The following is a 14,874-nucleotide window of genomic DNA, read 5'->3' as shown; positions in this document are numbered from 1 at the left end:
GAAGCATAACGCTGCCAGGCTTATGCATAGCATTAGCATAGAGGAGTCTTCCAAATAGGAGAGGGATGTGCCTGTGCACATGTACATATATTATTGGGATTAAGTGCATTAATAAGAACTGAAGAAGAGATCTATGATACTCTGAGAAAGAAATGGTTAATCTTGCCTGATGGACCCTCGCTAGCAAAGCCAGAGGTAAAATTGGAATGAGATCTTGAGGAGGTTTTTGAAGAGTGAAAAGGGGAAGGATTTGGTGGCATGAGGTATTTTTAAGGAGATGGTCTCCCCTAAAGATTTTTCTTTTGGCTTTGGCTTGAGATATACTCAACTTCCTTACTTTCTGCATGTCCAATTTTTATGCCTGTTCCAGTTCTCAAATAGTATATTCTTTGTGATAGGGCTGTAGCATTTATCACATGATTGTGTTTAGGAATTTTGTCTCCTACTGGACTTTAAATTTCTTTAGAGCAGCAGATCAAGTCCTTTGTGTTCACCATTGTTTTTCCTTGCATAGTTCCTGCTACATATATAGTAGACATTCATTAACTGTTGGAAGAATTTGTGTTTTCCCACCTATTCACCCATCTTATGTTGAATGAGATCAGACAGTGGCCTAATGAATGAAAACCACAGATTCAGGGAATGACAGGGAGTGGCATATAGTGTTCTTTGAACACAGAATTTGTTATAGAGGTGTGGTAAATTTGCAAAGTTGGTCAAGACCATGAATGTCAGACTGGATTTCTGTGGAGTGCCTTATTCAAATTAAATGCAGGTGTTTGCATTTTATTGTATTATATACTGCACATGATAAAGAAGCTTGGAATATTTGAGGAAGATGTAGAGAGTAAATTCAGTGGGAGTGAAAAGAATGAGACCAATTCCAAGAGACTTTAGAGTTGTCAGGATTTTAGTTTGAAGCTTAAATAAGGAAAGTCACTTAGGACTGAGCATTCTAGCCATAAGGTGGTGACACCATTAACAGAAATAAGGGAAACATTGGATGGATGCATATATTGGTATCCTATGAGAGCACGAGGGTTAAAGTGTAAAATTGTGTTCATGGTAGAGATTAGATATACATTTAAAATGGTAGATAGGAGAGCTAAAGCCATTAGACTCTCTGAAATTGCCAGCTTAGAAGACAGAACATCTTCATTTTGATGAGAAGGAAACTTGCATTATCTTAGAAATATAGAAGCATTAGGAGGAGGTTATCAATAGTGCTAATACAAGTGGAAGACTGAGGAGGTCACTGGATTTTTAAGAATTGTTACTTTCCAGAGAATTATATTTAGGGGAGAGCTCAGATTATATTTGAGAGGGGAGAAGAGATGAAGAAGAACAATATGATTTATAAATTTAGGGAACAATATGATTAGTAAAGTGCCATGATAAAGACAAAGTCTGTGGGAATTCAGAGGAAAGACAGTAGTAATCTATAGAAGAATCAGGGAAGATTTTCAGGGGTATAATCTGGTCCCATATAAATGCATAGGATTTCAGTCATTACAGATAAGGAAGGTATGGAATGAGTAGGGATCAAAGGTCTAGTTCTTGTTTAATAGACTTAGACTCCTAGTGTTGGAACAACCTAATCTAACATTGCTAGACATAGACTATTTTACTATAATTCTGCTAAATTGTTAGGTAGATCTCTGGAATAAATACCTACAGTGGCTGCGTGGCTATGAAGTAGCTCTAATCTGGATATTCTTGCATTATGTTGAACCTAAATCTACCTTTTTGTAATTTGCGTTTATTAATGCTCAACCATTATTTAACTTATTCAAAGTGGAATTGTCAGCTCATTTTCAACATTACATCTATGTGGTAGCCTGAGATTGCTTTGTGGGCAGCTCCATTATACTAGTTAGTGATTCACCAAACTTACTTTTAACCCAAAAGTAAACAAAAAAAAACCTAAGTATTTAAGTTTTAGTCAAGGAAGAAACCAAAAATTCCTTTGGTTGATAACTGAGTTTTAAGTTATCTTGAAGTTGAAGAAATCGAAGTATATTGTAAAGACGAAGCCCAATGTGACTTACTTTTCTTTCTCTCCACTTCCCTCTCAGTGGTATTTAGGAGATTCAGAAAAGATAGTGGTAAATGATTTCCCATGAAAGCTGAAGACGGTACGCTTCAGGAATTAGTCAAATGGAGAGGAAGCATTTTCAGAAACAAGAATGAATAAAAGGATGTTGATAAAGATACATGGGAATTCTATGTGGGGATAAAGGTGGAAAGTAGAATGAATGATGATCTCTGAAGTCATTAAATGGGGAAACCAGATTAATCATGTGGGTATCTGGATTAATAAAAAAGACCAATTGTTTTTAATTGAAAGAAAACTAAATTTTACAGTTGTGCATACCAGTTTGACAAATCTCCACAGTTTCAGGTGTTCATGGGAAAAGTAGGGTTTAATTCATGTAATTTTACTTTATCTAAAGAGATGTTAGATTATAATTGCTCTTGTCTTTGAAGGTGCTAGAGGCTAACAACCAGCTGAAGAAGATTCTTTTTGTACATAGTATCCTTTAAGCTTGGCTGTCTTTGTTGAATTGTATGTATATAGTCTTGTAGGTTTGATCACAGATCACATCTCAGTTTGCAAATGAGGAAATTAAGATCCAAAAAGATCATAACTTTTTCATGGCCTTAAATAGTTAAAAATTTTTTTTCTCAGTCTCATGTTTCAGAGGGTTTTTCTGATAACTTTTTTTTTTTTTTTTTTTTTTTTTTAGATTTTATTTATTCACAAGAGACAGAGAGAAGCAGGCTCCATGCAGGGAGCCTGATGTGGGACTGGTTCCCGGGTCTCCAGGATCACACTGTGGGCTGAAGGCGGCACTAAACCGCTGAGCCACCCAGTTTAGGTCTACCCTTCTGATAACTTTTTAAAAAAGTGCCTGGGAAGATCATAACTTTTTCATGGCCTTAAATAGTTAAATTTTTTTTTCTCAGTCTCATGTTTCAGAGGGTTTTTAAAAAGAATTGGGGGGTACCTGGGTGGCTCAGTTGGTTTAAGTATCTGCCTTCTGCTCAGGTCATGATCCCAGGGTCCTAGGATCAAGCCCTGCATCCAGCTCCCTATGCAGTGGGAGCCTTTTTCTCCCTTTGCCCCTCCTTCTGTTCACGCTTTCTCTCTCTCTCAAATAAATTAAAAAAAAATTTTTTAAAGGAATTAGGAAATGGAAGAACCCAAATCCTAGAAATTTCTTACCTAAGAGTTGGGTACTTTACTGTGAATAATAAAAAGAGCACAATTGTTCTGGTAATCACATTTATTCTGAATGTGTAGTTTGTCTCTTGTTTTTCCTCTTGGCCAGATTCTTTATTTTTTTTTAAGATTTTATTTATTTATTTGACAGAGCGCACAAGCAGGGATAGGGACAGAGGAAGCGGGAGCCTGAAACATATGGGGCTTGAACCCAGGACCCTAGGGTCATGGGCCCTGAGCCCAAGACATCTAGGAGCCCACCTCTTGACCAGAATCTTGTGTACATTGGCTGTGCATGAATTATAAACACAAATATCATATTACTCAGTTTTCCAGGTCTTAATTTCCTATAAGTACCCAAAATACCTGTTGCTGGTTTGTCTATAATTTATCCCTAATGCTTCTTTGATGCATACCTTATGTATTGCACTGTAAATTTTCCTACTCTAGGGGAGAAAATGGGAAGATGGGCAAGATGGTAGTTTGTGTAGAACAAATAAATTAGTGTGCCATTAACAGATAAATCAGTGAGGATTTTTTTTGGTTTTGTTTTTGTCTCTAAAACCTTTATTTTCTGGTTGATACGGTTTATTTCCACCAATTATATTTTAGCTCACTAAATTTTTTTTTTATGATTTTAAAAAAAATGTATTCATTTCGGATGGAGAGAGAGTATGAGAGCAGGGGAGAGAGCTAGAAGGAGAGGGAGAAGCAGACTCCCCACTGAGCTAGGAGCCGGACACCAGGCTCGGATCCCAGGAATTGTTGGGATCATGACCTGAGCTGAAGACAGACACTTAACCAAATGAGCTGCCCAGGTGCCCCTAGCCTACTAAATTCTGACTCACTTTAAGCCAGAATTATAGTGAAGAAGTAACTGCTTTGTAAGTTATATTTAAGTCAGTATAAATTGAAGCACCATTCTCTGAGTAACTTCTTCATTTCATTTATTATTCCCTGTGGAAGCCTCTCTGAACCTTAAAGTAGACTCTGCCTAGCCTCTGTATAGCTCTTTGTTTAGGTTTTTACCAGATTAGCATTGCCTTACCTCATTCACCATTTGAGGTTCACTTTTCAAGTTAATTCCTTTGAATAAATAATTTATTGAATAAAATAATCTCATGAAAGTTGCCTTCACTGTGTGTCTCCCTTGTCTCTCTGTATTGATGATATGACTGTCATGCTTTGGTGGTTGTATATATTATAGATGGTGGGCATTTGAAAGCCTCTCAACCTGGTAAAATTACTCTTCAGTTATTTTGACCTTTCTTTGATATTGATACAGGTATTCAGTACCTTTTTTTTTTTCTTTTTTTCTTTTACTTTGGTTATATGTATGTGACAAAAAATAGTAGGTAAATATATCCTTTGTAAATGTGATGGAAAATTTGGGATGAATGACAAAGTGTCATTGTAGAAAATCTGGAGATACGGAGGAGAAAAAAGAAAAACATTGGACTCTACAAATCTATAAACGGTCCCTAATAGCATTTCTATTATTCACCATTTGAACAGAACTATTTTGTTACATAGCTGTTTCACTTAGAGGGTAAGTTAGTATCTTCCCATGTCTTAGTAGTATTTTAGCATCAGTTACAGCATTAAAGTATGTATTAATTTTCACATTTTCATTATTTTATAAAATAATACTAGATTAGATAAGTCTACTATTCTTTACACTTTCCCATCATTCAAAATAAAAATCTATGTTGATTAGCTTTGTTACTTTAAATGTAGCAAATGAATTCTTTTATGCATTAGGATTTAATCCTTATTGGAATTTTTTAGGTTTGGGGGGAAACTGATGGCACCTGAAATGACACTGTGATTCTGCTTTGTGAATTAATTTTTCTTTTTTTTTTTTTTAAAGAGTTGTTTGTGGATGGTACAGAATTCAATGTATAACAAAGATTGAAGAGCAGACCGGCAGGATTCTAGGCTGGGTTTACTCTGACCTCAAAAACCTTGCTTTGTTTTTTCCTTTTTCAAAGTTCATTCTTTTTTTTTTTTTTTTTAATTTTTATTTATTTATGATAGGCACACAGTGAGAGAGAGAGAGAGAGGCAGAGACACAGGCAGAGGGAGAAGCAGGCTCCATGCCCCGGGAGCCCGACGTGGGATTCGATCCCGGGTCTCCAGGATCGCGCCCCGGGCCAAAGGCAGGCGCCAAACCGCTGCGCCACCCAGGGATCCCGTCAAAGTTCATTCTTAAGTGTACAGCAGACCCTAGTAGACCTGCTTCATTCTAGCTATAGGTAGCAACATGTTATGGCAGAGAATCTAGGTGTTTTAAACAGGAATGAAAGGTTAGGGTCACATCTCCTGATGGAGACACAAGGAACTGCTTACTTTTTGCCAGATTTCTCTATTCCACCTGTGGCCAGGAGACCCTCATAGTTTTCACCTTAGCTCCTCTAGCTTCTTTATTTCTTCTGAAAAGCCTTATCTTTCTCTTCCATCTCCTTGAACTACTTCAAGGGCTTCTTGCCACTGCCTCATCCCTAGACCCTGCCACTGGAAGCACTGAATTAACCATTTTTGAAAGCATTGAGGCATTATTTAAAACTTTAAACAGATTTGTGGGTTTTGTATACTGTTTCAGGAGTTATAAAAGGAGAGAAAACCTAATAGAGAATTATGTAAAAGTTGAATTGGGAGTTAGTGGGATTGTATAGAGCCACAGTTTTACCTGAAGGCTCTGCCATGGTTCAGAGAGAAAGAGCATGAGTGGGGATGGGGACAGACTCTCTGCTGAGTGCAGAGCCCAATTTGGGAGTCCATTCCAGGACCCTGAAATCATGACCTGAGCTGAAGTCAAGCACTTAACTTGACTGAGCCACCCACATGCCCCAAATGATTTTTATTTAAAAACATCATTACAATTGTAATGATTATTGCAGGTTCTATTTGGGTGTAAACGTTTTTGTTTAAAGGAAACCTAGGGGCACCTGGGTGACTCAGTTAGTTAAGCATCCCACTCTTGATTTTGGCTCAGGTCATGATCTCAGGGTTGTGAGATCAAGCCCTATGTTGTGCTCTGGGCTGGGCATGAAGCCTGTTTAGTTTTCTTTCTTCCTGTCCCCCTCTGCCTTCCCTCTTTAAAAAGAGAGAGAGAGACACACACACCTACATTGAGATTTATTTGTTAAGCAGGAATTTTAAAAGTGTATCCCAATTTGCCCAGTAAATACATATAGATACTGTGGATTTTTTTTTTTTTAGTACTTTTAAGTGTAATAGGAAAGGATACTTGATTATGAATATATATAAACAAGTAATATTTAACTTTCTTCCCCCCCCCCGTTCCATTTCCTAATGTTACAATTTTGACTGTTCTAGGGGCTATAACCATATTTAAGCCATTTACTTTAAATGCTTGTGTTTGTGTATTTTGTATTTTTTTAAGCCTCCTCCCTGTCAGCATAGACCCTCCCTCCCCCTGCCTTTGTTTTTCTTGACCTTACCTTTGAGATTTTGGCTTAGCAGTACTTTATCATAGCACCTAACCTGATCTCTTTTGTATGTACTTGTTTATAATCCATGACTGGTTATAAACTTCTTGAGAGCTAAAGTCTTAATCTTGTTCACCAGGCTGTCCCCTTTATTAAAGAGCACCTGGCAATGTAGTTAGATGCTTATTTAGTTAATGGAAAGAAATATTGGACATATACCAAGTGTAAAAAATACTATTCTCTGAGTACTCAAGCTATTGCTGATTTTTAATGGTAATTTTTATCATTTTGAAAACCGTGAAATAATTTTAAGGAGAATTACAAAAAAGATACAAGTTAGTAGTTTCCAATAATAAGTGTAGTCGCTAGGTGTCCTGACTTGTACCCTCTACCTAAGTTCCAAAAATAAGCCATTAGAATCCAAGGACATTGATTATAGTCTCCAAAGGAAAAAGGTACTGTGAATAGAAGAGACTTGGTTATGGTGTTCATATTGTGAGGCAGCACTGTACTTTCTTGGGAATAAGAAAAAGAACTGCTGCTCTTCACCTACCCCCAACACCTCTCTTGAGGAATAGAGACAAAGAGACACTGCAGATGTTGGAAGTTACCAATAGTTGTTGGGAATTTATTATTTTGTTGTAAATTTCCTTTTATTGTATTACTTTGCTTTTTTTATTCCTGTTTGTATGGCTAAGAAAATTTACTTCCTGGGGGTTTATCATTCTTGTGTTTGCTCCCTTAGCATTTGACATTGTGCAGCAAAGAAATGGTTATGGAGAAGCCCAGTCCGCTGCTTGTAGGGCGGGAGTTTGTGAGGCAATATTATACTTTGCTGAATAAAGCTCCAGAATATTTACACAGGTAAGTTCTAAATGGGTTATTTTGTATTTTTATTTAGTTTTGTTTTCTTGAAAACATATATTTTGTCTTTCCTATTCATGTTCTGATTGTTTCTTTGCAAACCATAACCAATATTTTTTATTTTTATTTTTTCATAACCAATATTTTAACTGTCTAATGGCTAAAACCATTTTTCCCCAAGTTTTTTAAAAAATGAAATCATTGAACACCAATAAAAAATAAATTTATTATTAAAAAAAATAAAATAAAATTTCAGTCATGCTACATGAATAAAAAGAAAATGAAATCAATGAGTGACTGGTAGCCCAGTCAGTTAAGTGTCTGGCTCTTGATCTCAGGGTCATGAGTTCAAGCCCTGTTTGGAGCTCCATGCTGGGTGTGGAGCCTACTTTAAAAAAAAAAAAAAAAAAGAAAGAAATCCATGGTAGGAAAAATGCTTCATATTATATCCTGTTAATATAACACATTCTGGTCTGTGTACACGTACAGAATTATATCCTTCAGTATTTTGTATTTCATTTAAATAAACCTTGGGCTTGACAACTAATGGCTTCTAGTCTGCAATTTGAAATCACAGTCATAAGTTGTCTTTTTTTAAGTTCCTTATAGCAGTATTAAAAATAGTCATTTAAGTAATTGCAAAATTTTCTTCTGATTGATCTGTAAAATAGTATTCATTGGTAAAACAGCAGTAGGAGCCTTGTATACTATTTTGGCAGTAGTTGGACATATGTAAGCTTATTTTTTCCAGAAGTTGAGATCAAATTGATACTATGAGTAGTATTTATAATTTTTGTTCTTCCTGTGTATTTTAGCAGGTGGAAGACACGTGAGACTTTTTAAGAATTAGATTTCACAAGCATTTGTTGTTGAACACACCAGCCACATGAGTTAAGGGATAAATCATTGCCACTTCATATGGGAAGAGCTGTTAAAAGGACTTAGGTTCTTTTAGTTAGGTCCTCTTTATAAGTATTCTGGGCATTCTAAAGTTAGATTTTGCAGTGTCTTATATTAATTCCATAAGGTGTTTTCCTGTAACAAATCCCCCTCCTCAAGAAAAATTCCAAAAGTGAATAACTATACATTTTTTGAATTATAGAAATAAAAGATAGTCTTGTTGACAGTGTATATAAAGGAGTTTGGGGAGGGGAGAATGGAATAGGGCCTTTCCTTATCTGAAATTTAGTCTTTATATAATATATGTATTAGCATGGTTTGTTTTTTAAACAGGGAGGTTTTGTTCTGTTTTTGTAGTGACAGGCTCTCCACCATTATTTCAAAATAACTTCATAAACTTTTTTTTTTTAAGATTAATTCATTTGAGAGAGGGAAAGAACAAGCAGAGAGGAGGGGCAGAGGGTGAGGAAAAAGCAGAAATCCCCAATGAGCAAGGAGCCTGATAATGATGCTGATGCTAAGTTTGATCTCAGGGACCCTGGGATCATGACCTGAGCCAAAGGCAGATGCTTAATCTTAATCAACTGAGCTGCCCAGTCTCCCCCATAAACTTCTGTTTTATACTTAGCTTATGTAAGCAATCTACCTATTAATGAAAATTAGTCTGTAATTTTTCACTTGTTAACAAACTATGATCAGAATCCTTACACATACATCTTTGTGGACGTTTCTTAAGTTCCCAGAAGTAGAATTGTTAAAGATATAATCATTTCTAAGGCTTTTTTTTTTTTTTTACACTTAACAGCCAAATTGTCCTCCAGAAAAATAATAGAAGTTTACATGTTTGCCAGTGGTACATGCGAGAAAATAGTGTAAACTTAAAAAACACAGGTAGTAGTTAAAAACATGGACTCTGTAGCCAGACTGTCTGGGTTCGTGTCTTAGCTACTGCACTTGGTAAATTAATTTAATCTCCTCTGAAGCTCAGTTTGCTCATTTACATAATAGTGCTTATTTCATGGTGTTATTAGGGGAGGGGTAAATAAATTAATACATATAATGCTCTGAGAACATTGGTTGGCATAGAGGAAGTCTTTTATGTTTCGTTCACAATAGGAGCTGAGTTCTCTTTATGAAAAAATTAACTTTGCATGTTTGATAATCCTAATTAGAAAGATAGGAGTTCTTAAAAAAAAAAAAAAGATAATCCTAATTAGAAAGATAGGAGTTCTTAAAAAAAAAAAAAGATAGTTCTATTGTTTTATTTATTTATTTATTTATTTATTTATTTATTTATTTATTTTTTTACGATTATTTATTTATTTATTCATGAGAGACCTAGAGAGAGAGGCAGAGGGAGAAGCAGGCTCCATGCAGGGAGCCCAGCGTGGGACTCGATCCCAGGTCCCTAGGATCCCAACCTGGGCTAAAGACAGCACTGGACCTCTGGGCCACTGGGGCTGCCCTTAATTTATTATTATTATTTTTTTTTAATTTTATTTATTTATTCATAGAGAACACAGAGAGAGAGAGAGAGAGGGGCAGAGACACAGACAGAGAAAGAAGCAGGCTCCATGCAGGGAGCCCGATGTGGGACTCGATCCCGGGTCTCCAGGGTCACGCCCTGGACCGAAGGCAGCGCTAAACCACTGAGCCACCTGAGCTGCCCTGTTATTATTATTTTTAAAAATTTTTATTTATTTATTCATTAGAGAGAGAGGCAGAGACACAGGCAGAGAGAGAAGTAGGCTCTTTGCAGGGAGCCCAATGTGGAACTTGATCCTGGGACCCAGGGATCATGCCCTGAGCTAAAGGCAGATGCTCAACTTCCTGAGCCACCCAGACGTCCCTAATTGTTTTAGATAATGCCAGAGAATCATGTACTTAAGAGCAGTGTAAAATATTAATGAGATATTAAATACTGAAATAATGTAGATTTTATTTGGTCTCAATTATTTCAATTACTGTAAATCTAAATAAACTGCTTTAAGTTTTTGGAATTAGTAATCACTTAGAATTTTGAGTAAAAAGTTAAAGAGCATCTGGTTCCCGAACAAATCTAAGTAACTCTATCTAAAGAGAAAAACTGATCAATTACTACAGCATCAGTATTTAGAATGTATTTTGAATCTCATTCTTCCACTTCAAAAAGTAGGTGTGATAGGAATCAGAAGAGAATTGCAAGTGATTGAGTATTTTCAGTGTGCCAGGCACATTAAGAATTCTCTCATTACTCATTTAATTCTTAGAATAACCCTATGCAGTAACTGTTTTGTTTGATAACCAAGGAAATGGAATTTAAGGACCATAAGTAACTTTATCAATATTATATAACTATTGAGTGACAGAGCCACACATGCAAACTAGGTCTTTTTGTACCAGAACTTTACTGTTTCTTAGGCTTCTCTTGATATTGAATGTTAATCAGTTATTGGCTTTATAGGTTTTATGGCAGGAATTCTTCCTATGTTCATGGTGGAGTAGATGCTAGTGGAAAGCCCCAGGAGGCTGTTTATGGCCAAAATGTAAGTATCAATTTCCTATACATTTTAGATTTTTTCCCTTTTTTGTGTGTTAAGATAATTGAAAATAGCCTTTTTGTGCTCATGGATTTCTTCCTGAATGTGATCATTGCTTGTAACTAGAATTTATGTTACAATAATTGTTAAATGAGCTTTCGGTCCTTATAATGTATCCATTGTGTTTGAAACAAGGTGTTAAACTGGGTTGGATACAAAGAAGAAGATGGGATATTATCTTTGATGTATTTTATACAGGAAACAATTGAGGACAGTGTAGTAAATTTATACAGATGTAGGCTAAACCATATGTTACAAGAATGCACAGAAGCATAAGTGCCTTATGACATTATAGAGGATGTGGGACTTTAGCTAGATGGTGAATTATAGAATTTGTCTTTACCATACAAGAGGAAATTAAAAGTAGGAGAAATGGCACCAGCAAACCCAATAAAGTAAAATCAGCTGTGAGGTCAAAGAGTAGTCAACACAGTTGTGTGAATGATTAAAAACTTAATACAGAATAGCGGGAGAAAGCTATACAAAGCCCTTATTATTGCTTAATATGGGGTAGCCGTAGTGATCTCTTATGTCGAACTGTAACATGTTGAAAATGTTGGTTTAGAATATCAACCTGGCAATAAGGTATTATGGTGGGAAAAAATTCAAGTGAGGTAGAAAGATTACATAGTTAAATTTTAGAGTTGTGAGGTAATCAAAGTCTATAGTAATAAGTAATGAAGTATCATAACAGTTTGTATTTCCTCCTTCCTTTTTTTCCTATTAAAGGATATACACCACAAAGTATTATCTCTGAACTTCAGTGAATGTCATACTAAAATTCGTCATGTGGATGCTCATGCAACCTTGAGTGATGGAGTAGTTGTCCAGGTCATGGGTTTGCTATCTAATAGTGGACAGCCAGAGAGGAAGTTTATGCAAACCTTTGTGCTGGCTCCTGAAGTAAGTTTTCATTTCACTTGATTTTCATTTGTATGATTTTTTGGTTATTCGTTTCTTGAAGTGTCCAGAGTTTCTTCAGGTTATGCATGTAGCTAAATTTGAGAAATTGATATTGGACCTATTGATAAACATTTGACCCTTGAGCAACGCAGGGATTAGGAGCACTAGCCTCCTGTGCAGTTGAAAATCTACATACAACTTCTGGCTTTTCAAAAATTTAACTCTACTGATTGCCTATCATTGACCAGAAACCATACTGATTGTATAAATAGTCATTTAATACATATTATATAGTTTATATGTATTCTATAATTCTATATTGTATTCTTACAATAAAGTAGGCTAGAGAAAGAAAAATATTACATAAAAAATACATTTACAGTAACTCTCAGAAAAAAATCATGTGTAAGTGGAGTCATGCAGTTCAAACTTGTGTTGTTCAAGGGTCAACTGTAATTTATTTGAGCTTTGTGTGTGTGTATACACTTTGCCTATCTTTTTAATTTCTTTTCACTTTGCCTACTTAGAAGTAAAAGTCTATTGATAACAAATAACAATAGATGACTAAGATTACAGGAATAATATAAAATCTTATTTAGTAATTTCTGTTAAAATGGCAAAGTATCATTTGTTAATCAGTCTTGGTTCTCTGTTGAGTAGCCATTTCTTGAGTTCCAGTATTTGAATGGTCTACAGTATACTTTATATTAATATAGCATGTTCTATTCTAGAAAATTATATGTAGTCTACATTATATTTTATAGTGTTAAAATAGATATTGCGGGTACCTGGGTAGCTTAGTTATTAAGCGTCTGCCTTTGGCTTAGATCCTGATCCTAGAGTCCTAGGATTGAGCCCCAATTGGGCTCTCTGCTCAGTGCTGAGCCTGGTTTCCCTCTGCCTGCCTCTCTCTCTCTCTCTCTCTCTCACGAATAAACAAAATTAAAAAAAAAATAGATTTTGCATGTGCCATGTAATTTGTTCTTTTTATTCATTGTCATGTTTGTGTGTACTTAATGGAATATTTGGATTTCATTTTCCTGTAGGGATCTGTTCCAAATAAGTTTTATGTTCATAATGATATGTTTCGTTATGAAGATGAAGTGTTTGGTGATTCTGAACCAGAACTTGATGAAGGTGAGGTTAAGATAGGCGGCTTCTATTGGTACTCTTTAAGGGCATGAAAAGTATGAAACTTTATTTATTTATTTATTTATTTATTTATTTATTTTAAGTATGAAACTTTAAAAAAAAAGTATGAAACTTCAATAAATTTAGTGCTATTGTAACTGAGTCAAGCCCACTTTTCTCCCTTTTGTTAAAAAGAAATGTGTTCATTGTATGAAATTATATAAAAATCAGACATAGAAAGTAAACCAAATTTCATTCTTATCCTCTATATATAATCAAGAATTTTGTTGAGTCATATCTTTAGCAATATATATTTTTGTAAAAATGGAATTGTGGTGGTTCAAAGCTTGCTTTTTTCCACTTAATATATCTTTCTTAACTGTCAATTTTTTGGCTATATCATAATTATTTACTATATATATATATTTGGTTTTATTATACTATTGAATAGATAGGACATAGGAAACTGAGTTATGGTTTAATATCATTTATTTCCTGCCCTTTTCTAATTACTAGATATTTTTTTAAAAATAGGGACACCTGGGTGGCTCAGTCAGTTAAGTGTCGACTCTTGATCTTGGCTCAGGTCATGATCTCAGGATCATGAGTTTGACTCTGTGTTGGGCTCCACGTTGGGTGTAGAACCTACATAAAAAAATAATAAAAATGGAGTAAATACCAAACTTCATCTTGCTTGCTCTTTAATTGTTAAGAGAACAGAGAATGCTGCATTTGAACACCTTAGTGAGAAATAGGTCAATTTTTAAAACTTACCACTTAAACATTAAAAGTATGCATATGAAATTGTTGAGCCTCTTGAAAAAGAAATGTGTGTTATGTATTGTCAGAATCAGAAGATGAGGTAGAAGAGGAACAAGAAGAAAGGCAACCATCTCCAGAACCTGTGCAAGAAAATGCTGATAGTGGTTACTATGAAGCTCACCCCGTGGCGTAAGAATAGTGTTTGCAAGGCCAGATTTGGTCTAAACTATAATGTAGTTGCAAGGTGGTTTTTGTTACTGGAATTACTATTAGAAGTAAATTTTTGATAAAGGTATCAGACCAGTATTTGAGTACTTAATATATATATATATATGTAAGAAATTTTGGAAAGAGTTGTTTTATTTACATAACAAATTGAATATGGTTTTGCCCAAAACAGTGTTTACTTACTGATAAGAATAGTTAGGAATACGCAGAGCATTTCATTTTTATAAATACGAGGTTTATTTATAGTTAGTATTCAAGTAAATATTTTTAGTAATTTAACAATCCCATTTTAAAATGGCAGGGTTAAAGAAATGCTGCTTAAGACTATTATTCCCTTCTGCCTTCTTATTGGACTTCTGCTTCAAAACAGCTTATTACCAGTTATGGCCATTAGATTAGAGAAATATTACATTGTTTTATTACAACTGACCATTTCACTCATACTGAAAAATGAACAAAATATTTTATTTTAGGAATGGCATAGAGGAGCCTTTGGAAGAATCCTCTCATGAACCTGAACCTGAGCCAGACTCTGAAACAAAGACTGAAGAACTAAAGCCACAAGTAGAGGAGAAGAACTTAGAAGAGTTAGAGGAGAAGTCTACTTCTCCTCCTCCTGCAGAACCTGTTTCTCTGCCACAGGAACCACCAAAGGTTAGATCAAAGGAAGTCTTTAGGCCTATAACAGCACACTTTCACATTTGGTGCCATTGATGAAGCATGACCTTTGTTCTCTTATGTTAAATGGTTTAATATAGTAAACTGTGCTTTTTAATGTTTATGGGAGCTGTGGGGTTTTTGTAATCCTGAGGGAATTTCTTTGTATTCATGC

At 35.2% G+C, this 14,874-nt stretch overlaps 1 protein-coding gene across 2 annotated transcripts in view; it reads left to right on the top strand.

Moving 5' to 3' along the window:
* Positions 1–14,874, top strand: part of G3BP2 (G3BP stress granule assembly factor 2) — a 33,074-nt gene that overhangs the window by 7,411 nt on the left and 10,789 nt on the right. For both annotated transcript variants that reach the window (XM_041760193.1, XM_041760192.1), the window contains exons 2-7: positions 7,421–7,539; positions 10,883–10,964; positions 11,748–11,921; positions 12,968–13,058; positions 13,901–14,003; positions 14,516–14,696. In XM_041760193.1, coding sequence (XP_041616127.1) covers positions 7,445–7,539; positions 10,883–10,964; positions 11,748–11,921; positions 12,968–13,058; positions 13,901–14,003; positions 14,516–14,696 — 726 coding nt within the window. In that variant the 5' untranslated portion in view covers positions 7,421–7,444. The remainder of the gene's footprint in view (positions 1–7,420; positions 7,540–10,882; positions 10,965–11,747; positions 11,922–12,967; positions 13,059–13,900; positions 14,004–14,515; positions 14,697–14,874) is intronic.

This window comes from Vulpes lagopus, chromosome 6 (assembly GCF_018345385.1).
Source record: "Vulpes lagopus strain Blue_001 chromosome 6, ASM1834538v1, whole genome shotgun sequence".
In the NCBI taxonomy this organism is placed as follows: Eukaryota; Metazoa; Chordata; class Mammalia; order Carnivora; family Canidae; genus Vulpes; species Vulpes lagopus.
The sequence above is the reverse complement of the archived record's forward strand: the minus strand, read 5'-3'. Positions and strand labels throughout refer to the sequence as shown.